The following is a 15419-nucleotide window of genomic DNA, read 5'->3' on the forward strand; positions in this document are numbered from 1 at the left end:
ACGAGCTACTTTACCTTGGACAATGTCCAAAGAGGTACCAAACTGGCGATAGCTGCTCTGAGATTCTGCCAATCAGCCTTTCTCCTGCCCTCTGGAATATTATATAAACTATAAGCTTCCCAGTTCCCAAAGAATAAACATGGTCCTTTCAAGACCGCCAAGCTATTAGCAGTCCATATGTCACCTGTGGTGAAAATTCATCAAGCCATTAGTGAGCTTACCCAAAGGCCTATTACACTCCCAAATGTCCTGTCATCTCTGAAGGAATTTCCAAATGAAGATTTCCAGACCCATTTTAAGCTGAGGCCTTATTACTGGAAAAGGTAAATAAATAGCCACACAAGATAGAATGCAGATGTGAACAAACACATTTAATCTTTCTGATTAGAATCTCTTCTATAATGCCAAGTTTTACATGAATCATAGAATATGTCTTTGAAGTAATACCTATATTTTAAATACTGCCCATAAATGCTCTTCCTTCTTCTTTAACTTCTTATTTTTCTATCTCCCTCAATTTTCATTTGTTCTCAATGCTGAGCTTACACTGAAGCCATCCAATAACAACTGCCACTCCGCGGCCAGCTGCATTCTGGCGAGGGTCTGAAGTCAAGCAGGATGGGTGGACCAACCCGTTAATCACTGTCTTTGGAACACAGCTATCTTTCCACTGCTAGAGCTCTAAGTTATCTCATATGCATACACACACAGGACAGAGGACATGAAGCGCATGATGCATATTTTGACCAGATTTACCTGAAAGTCCTTTGCAACCCTTAAATGCTATGATTTTATGCCCTGGACAAGCACACTTCACTTCTAACTGTGGCTATGCTATCTGCACACGGCATGTGGCCTTTGCTGACAAGCGGAATTACTGAATCAGAGTGGGATTAGTCAATTGGATGTGTTCAACCAAATGACAGCAATTGCTATAGTCAAGAGACCTGTTTCTGGAAGCAAATGAAAGATGATCAGTTTGAGTTCCATCTTTGGATAGTCTTCAAAATGGTGTGTTCTGTTTAAGTGGTAGTTTCAAGTATTGGTAATATTCCATTACAACACTAGTTCAAAGTGACAGGAGATGGATCATTTTGCAAAAAGGAAAAGAATTCATATCAAACTGTTATACACACAAGAGAATGTTTGTCTCCAAGTCTGAAATCTTTGGGCTAAGAGATCCTTCCGATATACATATATATTTGGTTAGAAAAACAAAAGTCAAAACACATTGTGTAAAAACATAAAATTAACCACTCGCAAGCATACAAACATGATCTATAGCTTTCAATGTATATGAGGAAAGAAAGGTGAGATAGTTTATTGTGCCAGCCTGGCCTATAAACACAAGTGGGATTAACTGAAGGGCAGAGAGATAAATGGCTTGGTGAGCCTCGCCTTTCTTGTCATTCGCTCTTTGATCATCGGACCAATGTGCGGCTGCCTTGCTTGTTCTGTGCCTCAATTTAAAGGCTACACTATCTGTGGGATGCCTAGCCTGCGGACTGTGTCGCTGTAAGTTGAGGTCCCTTTAAGACATCTCTGGAGCTGGGGACTGGCAGTTGGTGACCTGCCTACATAGCCTAGCTCTCTCTATAAATAGAGGAAGATCTGGCAGCAGACTGGACTTGAAAGACTGCTAGTCTCTCACAACTCTCTCTCACAGGAGTGAGTTGCCTTGAGCCATTTGTAGTGTTTTATAATTTAACTGTTTATTTCTTGTATTATATATTTATCTGTAAATGATTTAACAGTTCATTTCTTGTTATATATCTAAATATCTTTATAAATAAACATATTAAATTAGCAGCAATTTGGTTTTATCTCTCTAGAGAACCCTGTCTAACACAAAAGGGTAAGGAAAACATTAGCAATATAAAATATGTATTAGCATCTTGTATTTAGAATTAATATAGAATATAGAATAAGATAATATAAAAATATTTAGAATTAATGCTAAAGAATTAAAATCAGACCAAATAGAATTCAAGAGAAAAATTATGTTTAAAAAATTCATTGTATAGTGAAATATATAACCCAATATGAAAATACAACAGCTGTATCTTTATAAGTTGAAAGTTATAACATAAAAATGTACTAAGTAGTTAAAATGTAACAAAACAAAACAACAAATTTGTGGGGAAATTTTCAGATCATTTTTGGACTTCTGAAAATCAAGGAGGTAAAAGGTGACTTATAAAAACACTGAGCTATTATTACACATAAAATTGACTTAAATCAAATTTAACTTATTTCAAACGATCACCAAAGATGTACAAGCTGTTGGCAAAGCTCCGGGAACAGTGCAAATATCAGTGTCAAGCAAAACTTTATAAGTAACATTTTTCTGACCCCAACACAACTGCATATTAAACACTAAGTAAGTGAAAAGTAATAATAAAAATCTAACTTGAGAATTTTAATATGTGCCACATAATTCATAGAACACGGAGAAGAGAGTAACATAGTTATAAAAGATTTAGCAAATAATCATGGTTATGCTGTTACAGATAAAAGTTATGAGTTCTGGCCAAAATTTTAGGCAATAGACATCTCTTTGCAATAAAGTACTTTATTATTAAGTCTTAAAAAGTTAAAACCAACCAATAGCAATTAAATTTAAGAAGCTAAAAAAAGAGTATTAAAATTTATTCCCAGGAAAAATATAAACTACAAGTCAAAATATAAACTACAAAACTAGAAACAGTAAATTTACTCAGTCACTCAATGCAAGTGGACCAGTAAATCAAACCAAACTTTCTGTGATTCCAACTCATAGATAGGACAGGGTAGAACTGTCCCTGTGGGTTCCTGAGACTGTCACTCTTTACAGAAGTAGAAAGCCCCGTGGTTCTCCCGCGGAGCGGCCTGTGGTTTTGAACTGCTGACTGTGCACTCAGCACCTCACTTCATAATCGCTTTGCCACCATGGCTCTTTCTGCACACAAAGCAAAGAAATAGACTGAAAGGCACAGAGGACATAAATTCACTTATGGAAATGCTAAAGGTAACCTCTGTATGTTTTATCAAACTGAAGAAAGTCTGTTCTAATAATTTCAACATCTTGATGAAATGGATGCTCTTATTGAAAACTATGAGCTATGCAAATATACTTAGTGAAAACCAATCATTTTCTACCAACTCACAAGCTTTTCTTAGACAGCCTGCCTCCAGAGGCCTGCAGGGGAAGATTTATGGGAGTCCACTATTACTCTGACCAGGAGCACAACCCACAGCCGGGACTTTCGTGACCAGCGCTAATGTGAATCCCATCCCAGCCACCGGTCCAGAGCGCCTCCCCCTTTCAGTGCCTTCCCACTCTCGTCACACTCTCTCAATCAACAAAACATCTATCTTAAAATTTCTTTTATTGCCTGTCTGTGACACATATGCACACACACACACACACACACACACAAATGTAAGCTCTGCATGGCAAAGATATCTGTCTTTTTTGGGGGGTGGGGTGGGGGGTGAGGGGCAGCGATGAAGTTAGGAGGTTAGGAGTGGGAGGAGGGGAAGACATACTATTTATTATACTTTTCATTCCCAGCCATTAAACAAGGTCTGGAATAGAGTTAGCATTAACTACCCATTTGTTAAATACGGGAATGTGGGAGGAAATCAGGGGTCATGTCCAGAGTGGTTGATTCTTTTTTACCACGACTTCTGTACATAGACACCAGGGATCTGAGTTTGCCAATTATGGCAGCAACGATTGGTTTTGTGTAAGTGACTATGGATTGCAGAAAGACGTGTAATGGATTGAGATGGAGAAAGAGATGGAGAAGGTGGAGGGGAAAACGATGAGAGAGGGAGAAAAAATAGAAACAGAGCGAGATGGAGAGAGACTGCCTGTTTACTTTTCCCTTCCTGATACTTTTCTTGCAGTTGAAATCTATGAAGAAAGAGGCAACGTTGAAATTTTGTGTTTGTACTTAAAATCACAGTATGCCAAGTGTACCACTGACGTGGTGAATGTAAAATGCCAAAGGGAAAAACTGTCATCTAGTCAATTCTAATCATAACAACCCTATAGGACAGGGTAAAATTGCCCATGTATTTCTTCCGGGGTAGTTCAGTGGCTATGCGTTGGGGCATGGGCTGCAAGATTGGCAGTTTGAAACCATCGGTGGTTCTGTGGGAGAAAGGGGGCTTTCTGCTCCTGTAGTCTCTGCAACGCTACAACTTTGTTCTATAGGGTCACTAGGAGTCAGCATGGATTCGATGGCAATGAGTTTGATATTGTTTAGTTTCACACTTTATGGGAGTAGAACTTTCCCCTGCAGACAGGCTGGTGGTTTCAAACAGCTAACTTCACAGTTAACAGCCCAGCGTGTAACCCACACCACCAGGACTCCTGATGTCAACTACCGTTGCTCTGATCTGGCTTTCTGCTTCCTCATCGTTCCGTTCTGTCTCTTTATGGTGGGGATTTTCAGACCCAGTATATCTTCTATGGGCCTTCTTATTCCTTTATTTAGTCAGTAATGTAAGAGCAGAGGCCTCACCTAATCCACAGGGTAAGTCGGAAATCAACATTGACTTTTTCCAATGAACACTGCTAAAATGTCTTTCCAACTTACTCAAAGGCTCCCATCATCTCCTTTTAAGACTAAACAGAATATTTTGCCCGTTTTGGGTAAACACTTTTAATTCTGAAAGTCACTTTCAAAGCACTAGCTCCATTTCCATTTATCTCATTCCGTGCTATTTAATTGTTAAGCCATTAATTGTACCTGCAGACACCAGGAATCTGAATGGACCCAACAACAACCAGAAATGAAAATAATTAGTTTAGAGGTTTAGATACATAATTGTTTTTTAATATTTTCTCAGAACCTGAAATGACTTATTGCCGTGAACACGAAGTTGAACTCTTACACTGATAGAGATTAAATCAAATACCTGCAGAGAGGCTTCTGGATGCTTTCCTCTCAGCACTGGAAGAGCTGCAATTTCCTGGAGAGGTTTCGATGTCTTCCTTTTGGCTTTCTCCATTTGAATATTGGTGAAATAGTTGACAGCAGCAAACTCAATGAGGGCCGAAAATACAAAAGCAAAGCAAACAGCTATGAACCAATCCATGGCAGTGGCATAGGACACTTTGGGCAAAGAATGTCTTGCACTGATGCTCAGTGTAGTCATGGTGAGGACAGTGGTTATTCCTTCAAAGCAAAAAAGCAAAGAGACAAAACACCTTATCATTATTTCTACATAAAAACCAATCAAAGAAACATAAGTTTACAAGTGGTACAAGTGTTAGGAGTCAACAAAGTTTGCAATGGCTCCAAAAGTAAAGAGGAACTCTTGGATGGGAGGATGCACATCCTCCTGGTTCAGAGACATTAGCACATGCTTTAGAGTGACAAACAGATGGGGGTTCAGATACAGGCTCTTCAAGTCATTGGCTCTATGTGACTAGGACTAATCAGGGAAAACTCCCTGGAAAGATATTCATTTGGAGTCTACTTATTGGACAGGCTGTAAAAAGTGTGCCAGGAACCTGTTATATGGTGGGTGGATATTAGTATCTCAGCCAACATACCAGAGGAACTCATCATACCCAGCAAGCTGAAGGGATTTCATTGAAGCCGCGATTCTCCAAAGGTCGCGGCAGGGTGGGAGCGTGGAATCTCTGGACTAGGCCTGGCCGATCTGCTACTGAGATTGACTGCCCGAAGAAGAGCACTTATAGACCGTTATACTTCCTTAGTTGTCATATATGTATCTACACACACACATATTAGTTGTGAAGGGTTTTGCTTCACATTAAACAGTAAATGTATATTCCTAGACAAACAGATTTCCAGGATGATTTGTCTTTAAGATGACTGTATGTCTATCAACCATCAGTTTATGACTGGCAGGAAACTATTAGCAGTAAGGACAGCTATTCCTCTTCCATCAATAGGCTTCTGAAGCATAGTCCTCTCAGGCTAGAAGATTCGTCTTTATGGCCAGTAGGAAAATTCTATTGCCACTGGAACTATAGAGAAAGGAATTACTTGAAAATGCTAATATTTGTTGTCCCTGCACCTATGTCTGCCTATCTAATTAGTATTATCTCATTAAGTTTGGGTATTCATTGGGGATTCACCGCATTCATTTAAACACATTTAACATAATGTCTAGTACTGCTCCTAAAACTGACACACCCAGGTGCTTAGGGAAGATGATCGTGATGATGATGATGATGATGATGATGATGATGATGATGATGACGATATCGATGCAAACATCTAAATTGTGATTCCAATCCAAGTCAATTCCCAGCTGAAAAGCAAATAACATATTTTCAACTGTAGCGACGAGTCCCATGCAACAATAAAGAAATCATAATATAGTGTATTTAGGAGGAAAGGACATTGCATTACTTAAGTCCACACCTTGAACCATTTCTTGGTTCTTCCACCTATATATGCCATATATATATATATGTATGTATGTATATGCAACTGATTGAAAACAGCCTCCTCGGGGGCAGGTATGGGCATTTTATACCTCTTCAGGATTTACCATAAGATTCCATATAGTTCTGGGCACATGAAAAGTATATTATAAAGATAATTATATATATATATATTTCTTTCAGTTCCTCACCAACTCATTTCCTCTGAAATCTAGTCCCCTTTTGAAATTTCCATGTTTTAGAACATTAAACATTGGGGAAATTGGACAGTCCCTGAACTATAGATTTTTAAAAAAACATTCCATCATAAAACATGAGCTATAGAGTATAAGGAAGTAGGGGAACTTGATTATATTCGCTTGAAAATGTGATTTAGCACATGTTTGTCTAAACTATTGTTTAAAATGTGCTTGTCCAGTTAAGTACTATCTTAGTTCTCTAGTGGTGCTACGACAGACATACCACAAATGGATGAATTTCACAATTTATTCTCTCAGTTCATGAAACAAAAAAGTCCAAATTCAAAGCGCTGGCCCCAGGATAAGGCTTTCTGTCTGTCTGTTCTCGGAAATTGGCCTGTCTCTATTCAGATCTGTAGGCCCAGTGTTTCTTACACATCTTCATGTGTCTTGGCTCCATCTTCTCCTAGTTCTAGGAATTTAACAACGCTGATCCCCCGGGTCAAAAGAAGGCACCCTTTCTTGGTAGCAGTAGGCCCCCCTCTCTTGGTTTACTTCCCTCTCCTTTTATCTAGAGTTTTATCTAGGTAAATCTGCTGCATAAGATCTCTTCAGAGCATTGGAAAGCAAGGATGTTCTTTGAAGACTAAGGTGCGCCTGACCCAAGCCATGGTACTTTCAATTGCCTCATAGGCATTTGAAAGTTGGACATGAAATAAAGAAAACTGAAACAGAATCGATGCATTTGGATTGTGGTGCTGGAGAAGAACATCAAAAGTACCATAGACTGCTAAAGGACCACACATCTTTCTTGGGAGAAGTAAGGCCAGAGTGCTCCTTGGAGGCAAGGATGGCAAGACTTCGCCACCCATACTTTGGACTTTTCTTCAGGAGAGGCTAGTCCCTGGAGAAGGGCATCATGGTTGTTAAAGTGCAGGGACAGCAGAAAAAAGGAAAGTCCTCAAGAGATTGATTGACACAGTGCTTAACAGTGGGCTCAGGGGTGGGAATGATGGAGAGGACGGCACAGCGCTGTGTAGTGGTTCTATATGTTGTGCTTAAGTTCCTTATGGATTGAAATGGACTCAATGACAATGAACAACAACAACAACAACCACCTATTGTAGCTTGTAAAATAAAAGATATTGTAGGCCACACCTTAGGAAAATTACCATTACTCAGGATCAGAGCGGCATTGAAATTAGGGATTTTGCATCTCACCCATAATTCTATTATTGGTTTATCAAATCAGATCCCAGCATTTGATGACATCACCACTGATATAGTTAAGGTTTATTGTGCCAACCTGGCTGATAAACACATGTGGGGTTAATTGAAGGGCAGAGAGATAAATGGCTCTGTGAGCCTTGCCTTTCGGATTCTTGGGTCTCTTGCTGTCTGGTGGTCGGACCAGGGTGCATCTGCCTTAGTCAGTTCCCTGCTTCAGCTGGCAAGGCTCACTTCCTGCAAGACATCCCCGAGGAGAAGCCACATGGACCTACCCCGATGCAGCCTTGGATGCTGGAGCAGCACTGTGGAGTCCACTGCCAGCACCGAGATGCTTACACGTTCACTGATTCAACTTTCCTCCTGCAGTCGGTGTCATAGTGTGTTTTGTGAGATGGAGGAGGACTTATGGATTGGTGTCGGACAGTGATGGAACTGTGTGTTTTTGAACTGTGAATTTTTATGAGAGTAGAAAGCCTCATCTTTCTCTCTCCGAGTGGCTGGTGGTTTTGAACTGCTGGCTTTGTGGTTAGCAACCCAACAATTAACCCACTATGCCACTAGAAAGATGAGGCAGTCTACTCCCATAAACATTTACAATCTCAGAAAGCCAAAGGGGCAGTTCTCCTCCACCCTGTAGGGTTATTATGAATGGGAACTGACTTGATGGCAGTGAGTTGAGGATGATTATTAAGAAGATTATCAAGAGCAATAAAATGTCTCAACAACGTTCTTAGATATAGAAGAAATGCAAATTTTCTAATATTATAGAAATTATTTTTAAAGCATTTGAAAATAAAATATGATTCACTGTCACCAGTTTTGACCGAGTGAATTCCAAATCACAATTACAGAGTAGAACTATATGTTCTACAGTATTTTCAACAGCTATGCCCTTTCAGAAAAGGATTACTTAGCCTTCAGGAAAGTGGGTTTTTTTAATATTCTCTTTAGTAGAGCAGGGAATGTAAAACTTGAACTGAACAACCTTTTGAGGACTCATTGAGTGCTTGACTTTGTGCCATCCAGGGGATTCCAAGTATGAAAAGCATCATTTAAATGAGAATGCTACTCATTTAGGAAGCAGCCTTGTCAGAGAGATGAGGCTTACTGCTGGGAGGGGCAGGACAGGAAAAGGAAGAGGAGAGAGGGGAATGGTCAAGTTTGGGGGAGCACAGGTGCAGACCTGTTGGTGGGATCGGAGGGAGGGCTGACCTCCAGGTGTGGGGAGAGGGGACTGAGGATGCTTTTGTGGACACTAGGTGGGGAGTGTCTTTAGTGGTATGCAACAGGTGGGCAACATTGAACTTGGGCGCATCTGGGGGTATCCTGGGAAACCAGGTGGGGTGCCATGGAATTCTGGGACACTGAATCCTGGATCTTCAGGGCACACAGCATGCTCCAGAGGCTGCATCAGTGAGACCCCATGTGGGAACTCCACTGGGTGAATTGAACTCTACCTCAGACACACTGGTAACCTGAGGACCTAAGTGGGAAAATACAGGGTGTCTGAGGAAGCAGAAGACAGCTGTGCCATGAGTGGTGTCCTGTTGGTTGGCGGACAAACAAGGTCTGGCTACATCAATACCCTGTATGCTGTATTACGATATCTATTATTCTGGTAATCATTTTGTTATATTTTGTTTATGACTGTTCATATTAGGATATATCTCAGAGGTGCTATGCCATTGGGGGTCACCCTCTTGAAGTTGGGTTATTTATTTTTCTGTTTTGGGTAAATGAAGGTTTGATGAGTCTCTAGTGACAGCAAATAGAACACGGGTTTCAGAGGAAGGAAGCAGAGGGGAGTGGGGGAGATAAAAGGGAAACATTGTCAAGCAGTCCAGGAAGAAAAAGTATGTTTGGAGACTAATTATGGAACCAATCATACAATTCTGCTTGATGTGATTGAACTATGGAATGATATTCCATATGTATTAACTTCCAAGTAACAGCAAATATTTTTTAAAAAGAAAAAGAAAAAAAAAAGCACAGATTCAGAAATGGGTCCTGGGCTTACACTAAATGCTAGCTCCAACTTAAGAACAATTCATTCTTACATCATCAAGCTGCCTGATACTCACCCAGGACGGGAACACAGAAGATACAGGTGCTATAGCAAAAGGTGGTGAAGCATTTAGATGGTGTCCAGCTTTCAGATAAAATAGCATCTTGGGTTAAAGGCTTGTCTCCAAATAAGCAGCCATCTAAGTGAGATGTCGACTAAGAGGTCAGCATGGAAGAAGCACACCATCATCGGTCACCAAAAGTTTAAAACCGATATAATCCGAAGTCAAAGGAGGGGTTAGTATCAGAGTTTACGTGAGCATCTCAAGTGCAGTTTGTGAAGGATCACAGTGGGAGCCCAAGTTTCATTTGTAGAACTAAATAGGAAATAAGCCTCCGGAGAACCCCCTTCCCCACTATCTAAAATTGAGGGATGGGAGGAAAGTGACTACTAAACAGAGTGCTTGGGAGAGAGCAGTATGGAAGATCAAAGGCACAAATCTGACATGAACAGTTAAAACATTGTCAGTAGATACCCCCTAGGTTGTAGGCTGGACCTAATCTCGTTTACAGATTTTCTGTATTTTTGGTTTGTACTCTTTGGCTTTCGTTCTTATTAGGGTACTTATTAGGGTACATCTCAGAGGTGTTCACCCTCCTGATGTCGTGTTCTATCTATGCTTTTCTGGTTTTCGGTATATGAAACCCAGGATTGATGAACTTTTAGGGACAGCAAGTTGAACAAAGGTTTCAAGGGGAGGGGGTGCAGTGGTGGTGGGGGAGTAAAAGGGAAAGGATGTCAAGGAGTCCATGTAGAAAAAGAATGTGTGGAAACTGATTGTGGTAACAATTGTACAATTCTACTTTACGTGACTGAACAATTGTACAACTCTATTTTATGTGAATGATACATATATATATAGTATTAAATCCAATGAATAAAAAAAGACTCAGAAAATTCTACAAAAGCCATAATATGATCATTGCAAAGGAAACCAAAACACAGGTATAAACAACTTAATGCACCTCGTGTTGGTTTGATATGTATTTTTTTCATAATGGAAAGATTTATCCTGAGGACCAGACGTCGTGATCTTCATCTTCTATTATAATAGGAAAAACATTTCCTTATAACTCCATGTAAGCAGAAAAGCATTGTAATCATTGAGTCAAGAATCCAAAAATTACTTTCTGATGAAAACAATGCAGGACATAAAGAGGAGTAAGGCACCAGGTTCACCGAGACATTACACACATTACAGGAAATCACTGGACATGGGGCTACTTTCCATTCGTCCTTCATTGCTTTGCATCAGCTTGAATTTAAAGTCTGTAGAAAAGCCTTCCAGATATTATGGCTCCAGACAGCATGATGATGGTTGGGAAAACAGGAAAGGAGCTGGCATAAACAGCTGAGTGTGTGAACTCTGCCATCTTTTCGAAATATTGGAAAGTTCTCCTTGCTTTCAGTTTCAACTTGGAGAAAAGCACTAGCCTGCTGGGGCGGGATCTATACACACGCCTTTTGGTAGAGTAGTCTGATGAAATGTGCACCAATGGAACACCAAGCAGATGCCAAAACTTGAAGCTAAGTAAGAATTCAGACTTCTTCCTCTGTTTCTAGGAAGGCAGGACATCTGTGGCAAATTCATAAATAGCTCTACTCTAAAACATTTCAATAACCATAAATCTTTTCCCTTGTTTAAATATTAATCACAGTAGCTACATTTAGAAAGCTGAATATGTAGCCCATTGGCTGGCCAGGATCTGGAGAGGACAAGTAAGAATAGGCTAAGACTGTACACAAGAGCGAAATGTTGGCTGACCTACCCCCAGAAAATGAAATAGTAATGACTTAGATCTGCCAGCTGGCATTTACTCACACTTAATGTTTTGCTTACTGTAGTAATTAGGAGACTTAAAGGCATATAGCTTCGGAAATAGAGGCCTTGAGAGATAATTTAGCCTACTCTTTGCTTTTTCTATGTTGTGTATTAGTGATAACTCTTACCTAGCAAAATTCTCTCCTTAAAAGTGACGGAGTGAAAACTAATGAGTGAAGAAAAAATCTAGACCAGAATTTATTTTCATTTAAATTCCCTATGAAACAGATCGCTAGTACCCCCAATATACTAAAATTTAGGCAGCTCCTTCCTAGAGCTTCCAGTGTTTTCCAAGTACAGATGACTGCCTCTTGGGTCTTCAAAGATTTTGTTACTACTAGGCCTAATTTCCTTGGTCAATCAAAGCCAATATTCTGGCTACAGAGCACAAGACCAGAGAAAATACCATATCCAAATAGCAAAAGGTCCCCCTCAAGTATCTTCAGCACACATCCATACACTCATACTTAGCAACACTCAAATTGCCCACAAGCCCTCCCTCCTCACAACCCTTGTGGGGACAGAGGGGCAGAATAGAAATGGTGCAGACCTCAACATCAGAGTTTGTCTTAGAACCATCACTAACAAGCATGAGACTGCTTACAAGTTTCTTTATGACTCTAAAGCATTTTCTTTATCTATAAGAATGAACAATGCCTAACTTAATGGGTTACCGTGGAAAGTAAGAGTGGGCCTATGGATTCTGATAAGAGTTGTATGAGCCCCAATAAAATGATTTAAAAAAAAGAAAACAACACAACAACAACAAAAAGCCAATGACAAACACACACACACCATAACAACAACAAAAGAGAAAAGCTTGTAGTTCATTCAAGGACTGTTTGTTGGCCTTTAGGAGTGTTTTATAGTCGAGTCTAATAGGGTGCCAAGATCTGACCTCAAAGTTTATTTTTGGTATTTCCTGGGGACTCTGTTGCTCTGTTCCCTTTGCTGTTCTGTTACATACCCTGAGTATTTTGCATCGGTGTGGCGGGATCAGGTCAGGCACAATTGCCACACTGTGTCTCCCGTATTGTACCCTGTAGAGCTGTGGGTCAGTGAGGGATGTCTTGTCTCATAGTGGGGTCAGCCATATGGTCTTCTCTGTGGATTGGCTGATTTGAGCAGGAATATGGCCGTCAAAGTTTAGTGGGCCAGGCTGTGCTCCACTCTCTCTTCTTCCCCCTTCATTTGCTCCCATGTGCTCTGATCAGACATGTCCCTCTCCCTGAGCTGTAGCTTCAATGCTGTCCTCTGAGATAAATTTTTCGGGGGAAGACCCTATATCTTTTGATAGCTGGAGAATGGGAGATTTTGACACTACAAACCGACATTCAGCTGAAGTCCAGAGCGCATGAACGGCTTTGGAACTTACTTGCAGAGGGAAAGTACCCAAACAGGAGAAAATGTGCTACCTCCTTGACTGCCTTAATCGGCTCTACTTATTTATGTGAGCCAGCCTTTTCCCACATAAAGATCACTAAATCCAAGTACCATTCCACCATGACTGATGATCATTTGGAAGTGTGCTTGAGGCTGGCTGTCAACAGGTATTGTCCGGACTATGCATCCCTGGCTCATTCCACTCAGGGCAAGTCATCAGAGTAAACTCAGGTAATGACAAAAAGTGTACACAATTAATTGTGTTGTGTTGTGCAATATGGACTCATGTGGTTATGCAAGTTACATAAACATACATTGTGCATATAAAGAATTCTCAATGCATTTATGAATAAATGTAATAAATTTAAAAAAGAGTGGGCCTAATAAATTATGGCAAATCTTATTATTATTGTATTATATTACAATTATGGCTAATAGAGGATACCAGAGAGATGTTTAGGAAGTCATTTGAACAAAACTAGGGAATACTGAATGGCTTAAAATCAAGGAAGGAGTCCGGTCTTCAGAACACAGTGGCTACAGCCACAGGCTCAAACATAACAGTAATTGTGAGGCTGGTGCAGGAGCAGGCAGCGCCTCGTACTGTTGTGCACAGTGTCACTGTGAGTTGGAACCAACTTGTCAGTCCCGAACAGCAATACACCAGTATTATTACGACCTGCTGCCAACTTGGGGCCCCGCCTCATGGTGACTCCATGCGTGTCAAAGTAGGTCTGTGCTCCACAACATTTCTAATAACGGATTTTTCAGAAGTAGATAACCAGTTCTTTCTTCTGAGAAGCCTCTGAACGGGTTAGCACCTGAGTGCATTAACCATTCACACCTCCCAGTCCTACTCCTTTATTACCCAAGGCTACTGAATTTATTTTGTTTGGATATGAAATGGAGGGGGCTAGGGCAGTTGTGATCAGAGCTACGACTCACCATACCATTAGAACTCATTATGTGGGGGACAATTATTCTTATTATTTGGATAGTGGCTGCCATTTGGGAAAACAATCAGGAATACATTTTAAAGTTGCTAGTAAAAATCATAAAACACACTGGACATTCACATTCGAAGACCAAGCAGTGATTCTCAAATTGGATCATCTTGGTGGAATGCTGTAATAGCAAATAACACTTAAGTAGTATTTATTATGTGAGAGGCATTGCTTTAAGTGTTTAATCCAAATTAACCAATTTAATCCTCATAATCATGAGATAGTAGGTGCCACTATTCATCCTGTTTTTACAAATCAAAAAACTGAAGCAGAAGTAGCTCACTGGAGGGCTAACCTTGTAAGAGGTGATCCCGGGTTGTGGGGGGCGGGGTGTACAACCTAAGCTAGCTGACTCCAGAGTCTGCACTTAATCAGAGATGGGTTACAATTTGCTATCCTGGATGGTGTTCAGGGCCATACCAGAAAGATAATAATATAAATACAAGAGAATTTTTTAAAGTATATAGTCTAATAGAAGCATAATTTTTTAAATTGTTCATGATGTTTTCTAAAACACTGCTATTATTTGTAGTAGAGATAGTTAAGGGACTTTGATTTGATGCCAGTCCCCCTCCACCCACCCCCCAATCAAGTCACACTTAATATGTGAGAAAGGACCCAAGGAATAATCATTAAATTAGGTACCTGCGAAGCAACATTTTTGGGCTGTGTCTGGTAGTCGACACTAAAAAGACATATATGTATGTTCTTTAAAAATAAGAAACAAAGTATTAGCATAAGTCTCCCTTTTGTTTGAAAAGTGTAGAAGGTAAGCCATACCTAGAAAGTGCCCCATGAACCTTTTCACAAGTACTGAGATGTAGAACACTTTGTATCTCTTCAAATTCTTTCTAATCTCAGATGTAGGAGCCCTGCTGGCGCAGTGGTCCAGCACTCACTCACTGCTAACACAAGGTCAGCCCTTTGAACTCACCAGCGGGTTCCTGAAAGAAAAAGCCTGCCACCTGCTCCTATAACGATTCCAGCTTCACACTCAACTCCAAACGCACTGCCACCAAGTTGCTTCCAACTCCAAGCGAGCCCATAGCGTGGAGTAGCACTGTCCCCCAGGGTGAACAAGGTCACAGAGAAAAAGGTGTGGCAGTCTGCTTCTGTGAAGGTTTACAGCCTCCAAAACATTAGGGAAACAGTTCTACTCTTTCCTCTGGGGTCACTATGAATTGCAATTTACTCAATAGCACACCAAGTCTATGATGCGGAGATTGAGCATCACAGTTTTATCAATGGAGCAAAATAGACCGAGGTTTTAATCCAAGCTTAGATTTGTTATCTCATTCAGTGTTTCTTTTTTTTTTTTTTAAAC

General features: G+C 40.4%; 1 protein-coding gene across 1 annotated transcript in view; it reads right to left on the reverse strand.

Moving 5' to 3' along the window:
• Nucleotides 1–4824: 4824 nt before the first annotated feature.
• GABRA4 (gamma-aminobutyric acid type A receptor subunit alpha4) overlaps nt 4825–15419 on the reverse strand; it is a 56726-nt gene continuing 46131 nt past the window's right edge. Inside the window, exon 8 of the mRNA XM_045284055.1 lies at nt 4825–5168. Coding sequence (XP_045139990.1) covers nt 4825–5168 — 344 coding nt within the window. The remainder of the gene's footprint in view (nt 5169–15419) is intronic.

The sequence above is a fragment of the Echinops telfairi genome, unplaced genomic scaffold, assembly GCF_000313985.2.
Source record: "Echinops telfairi isolate 266 unplaced genomic scaffold, ASM31398v2 ScPeMD7_7468;HRSCAF=8506_0, whole genome shotgun sequence".
Classification (NCBI taxonomy): domain Eukaryota; kingdom Metazoa; phylum Chordata; class Mammalia; order Afrosoricida; family Tenrecidae; genus Echinops; species Echinops telfairi.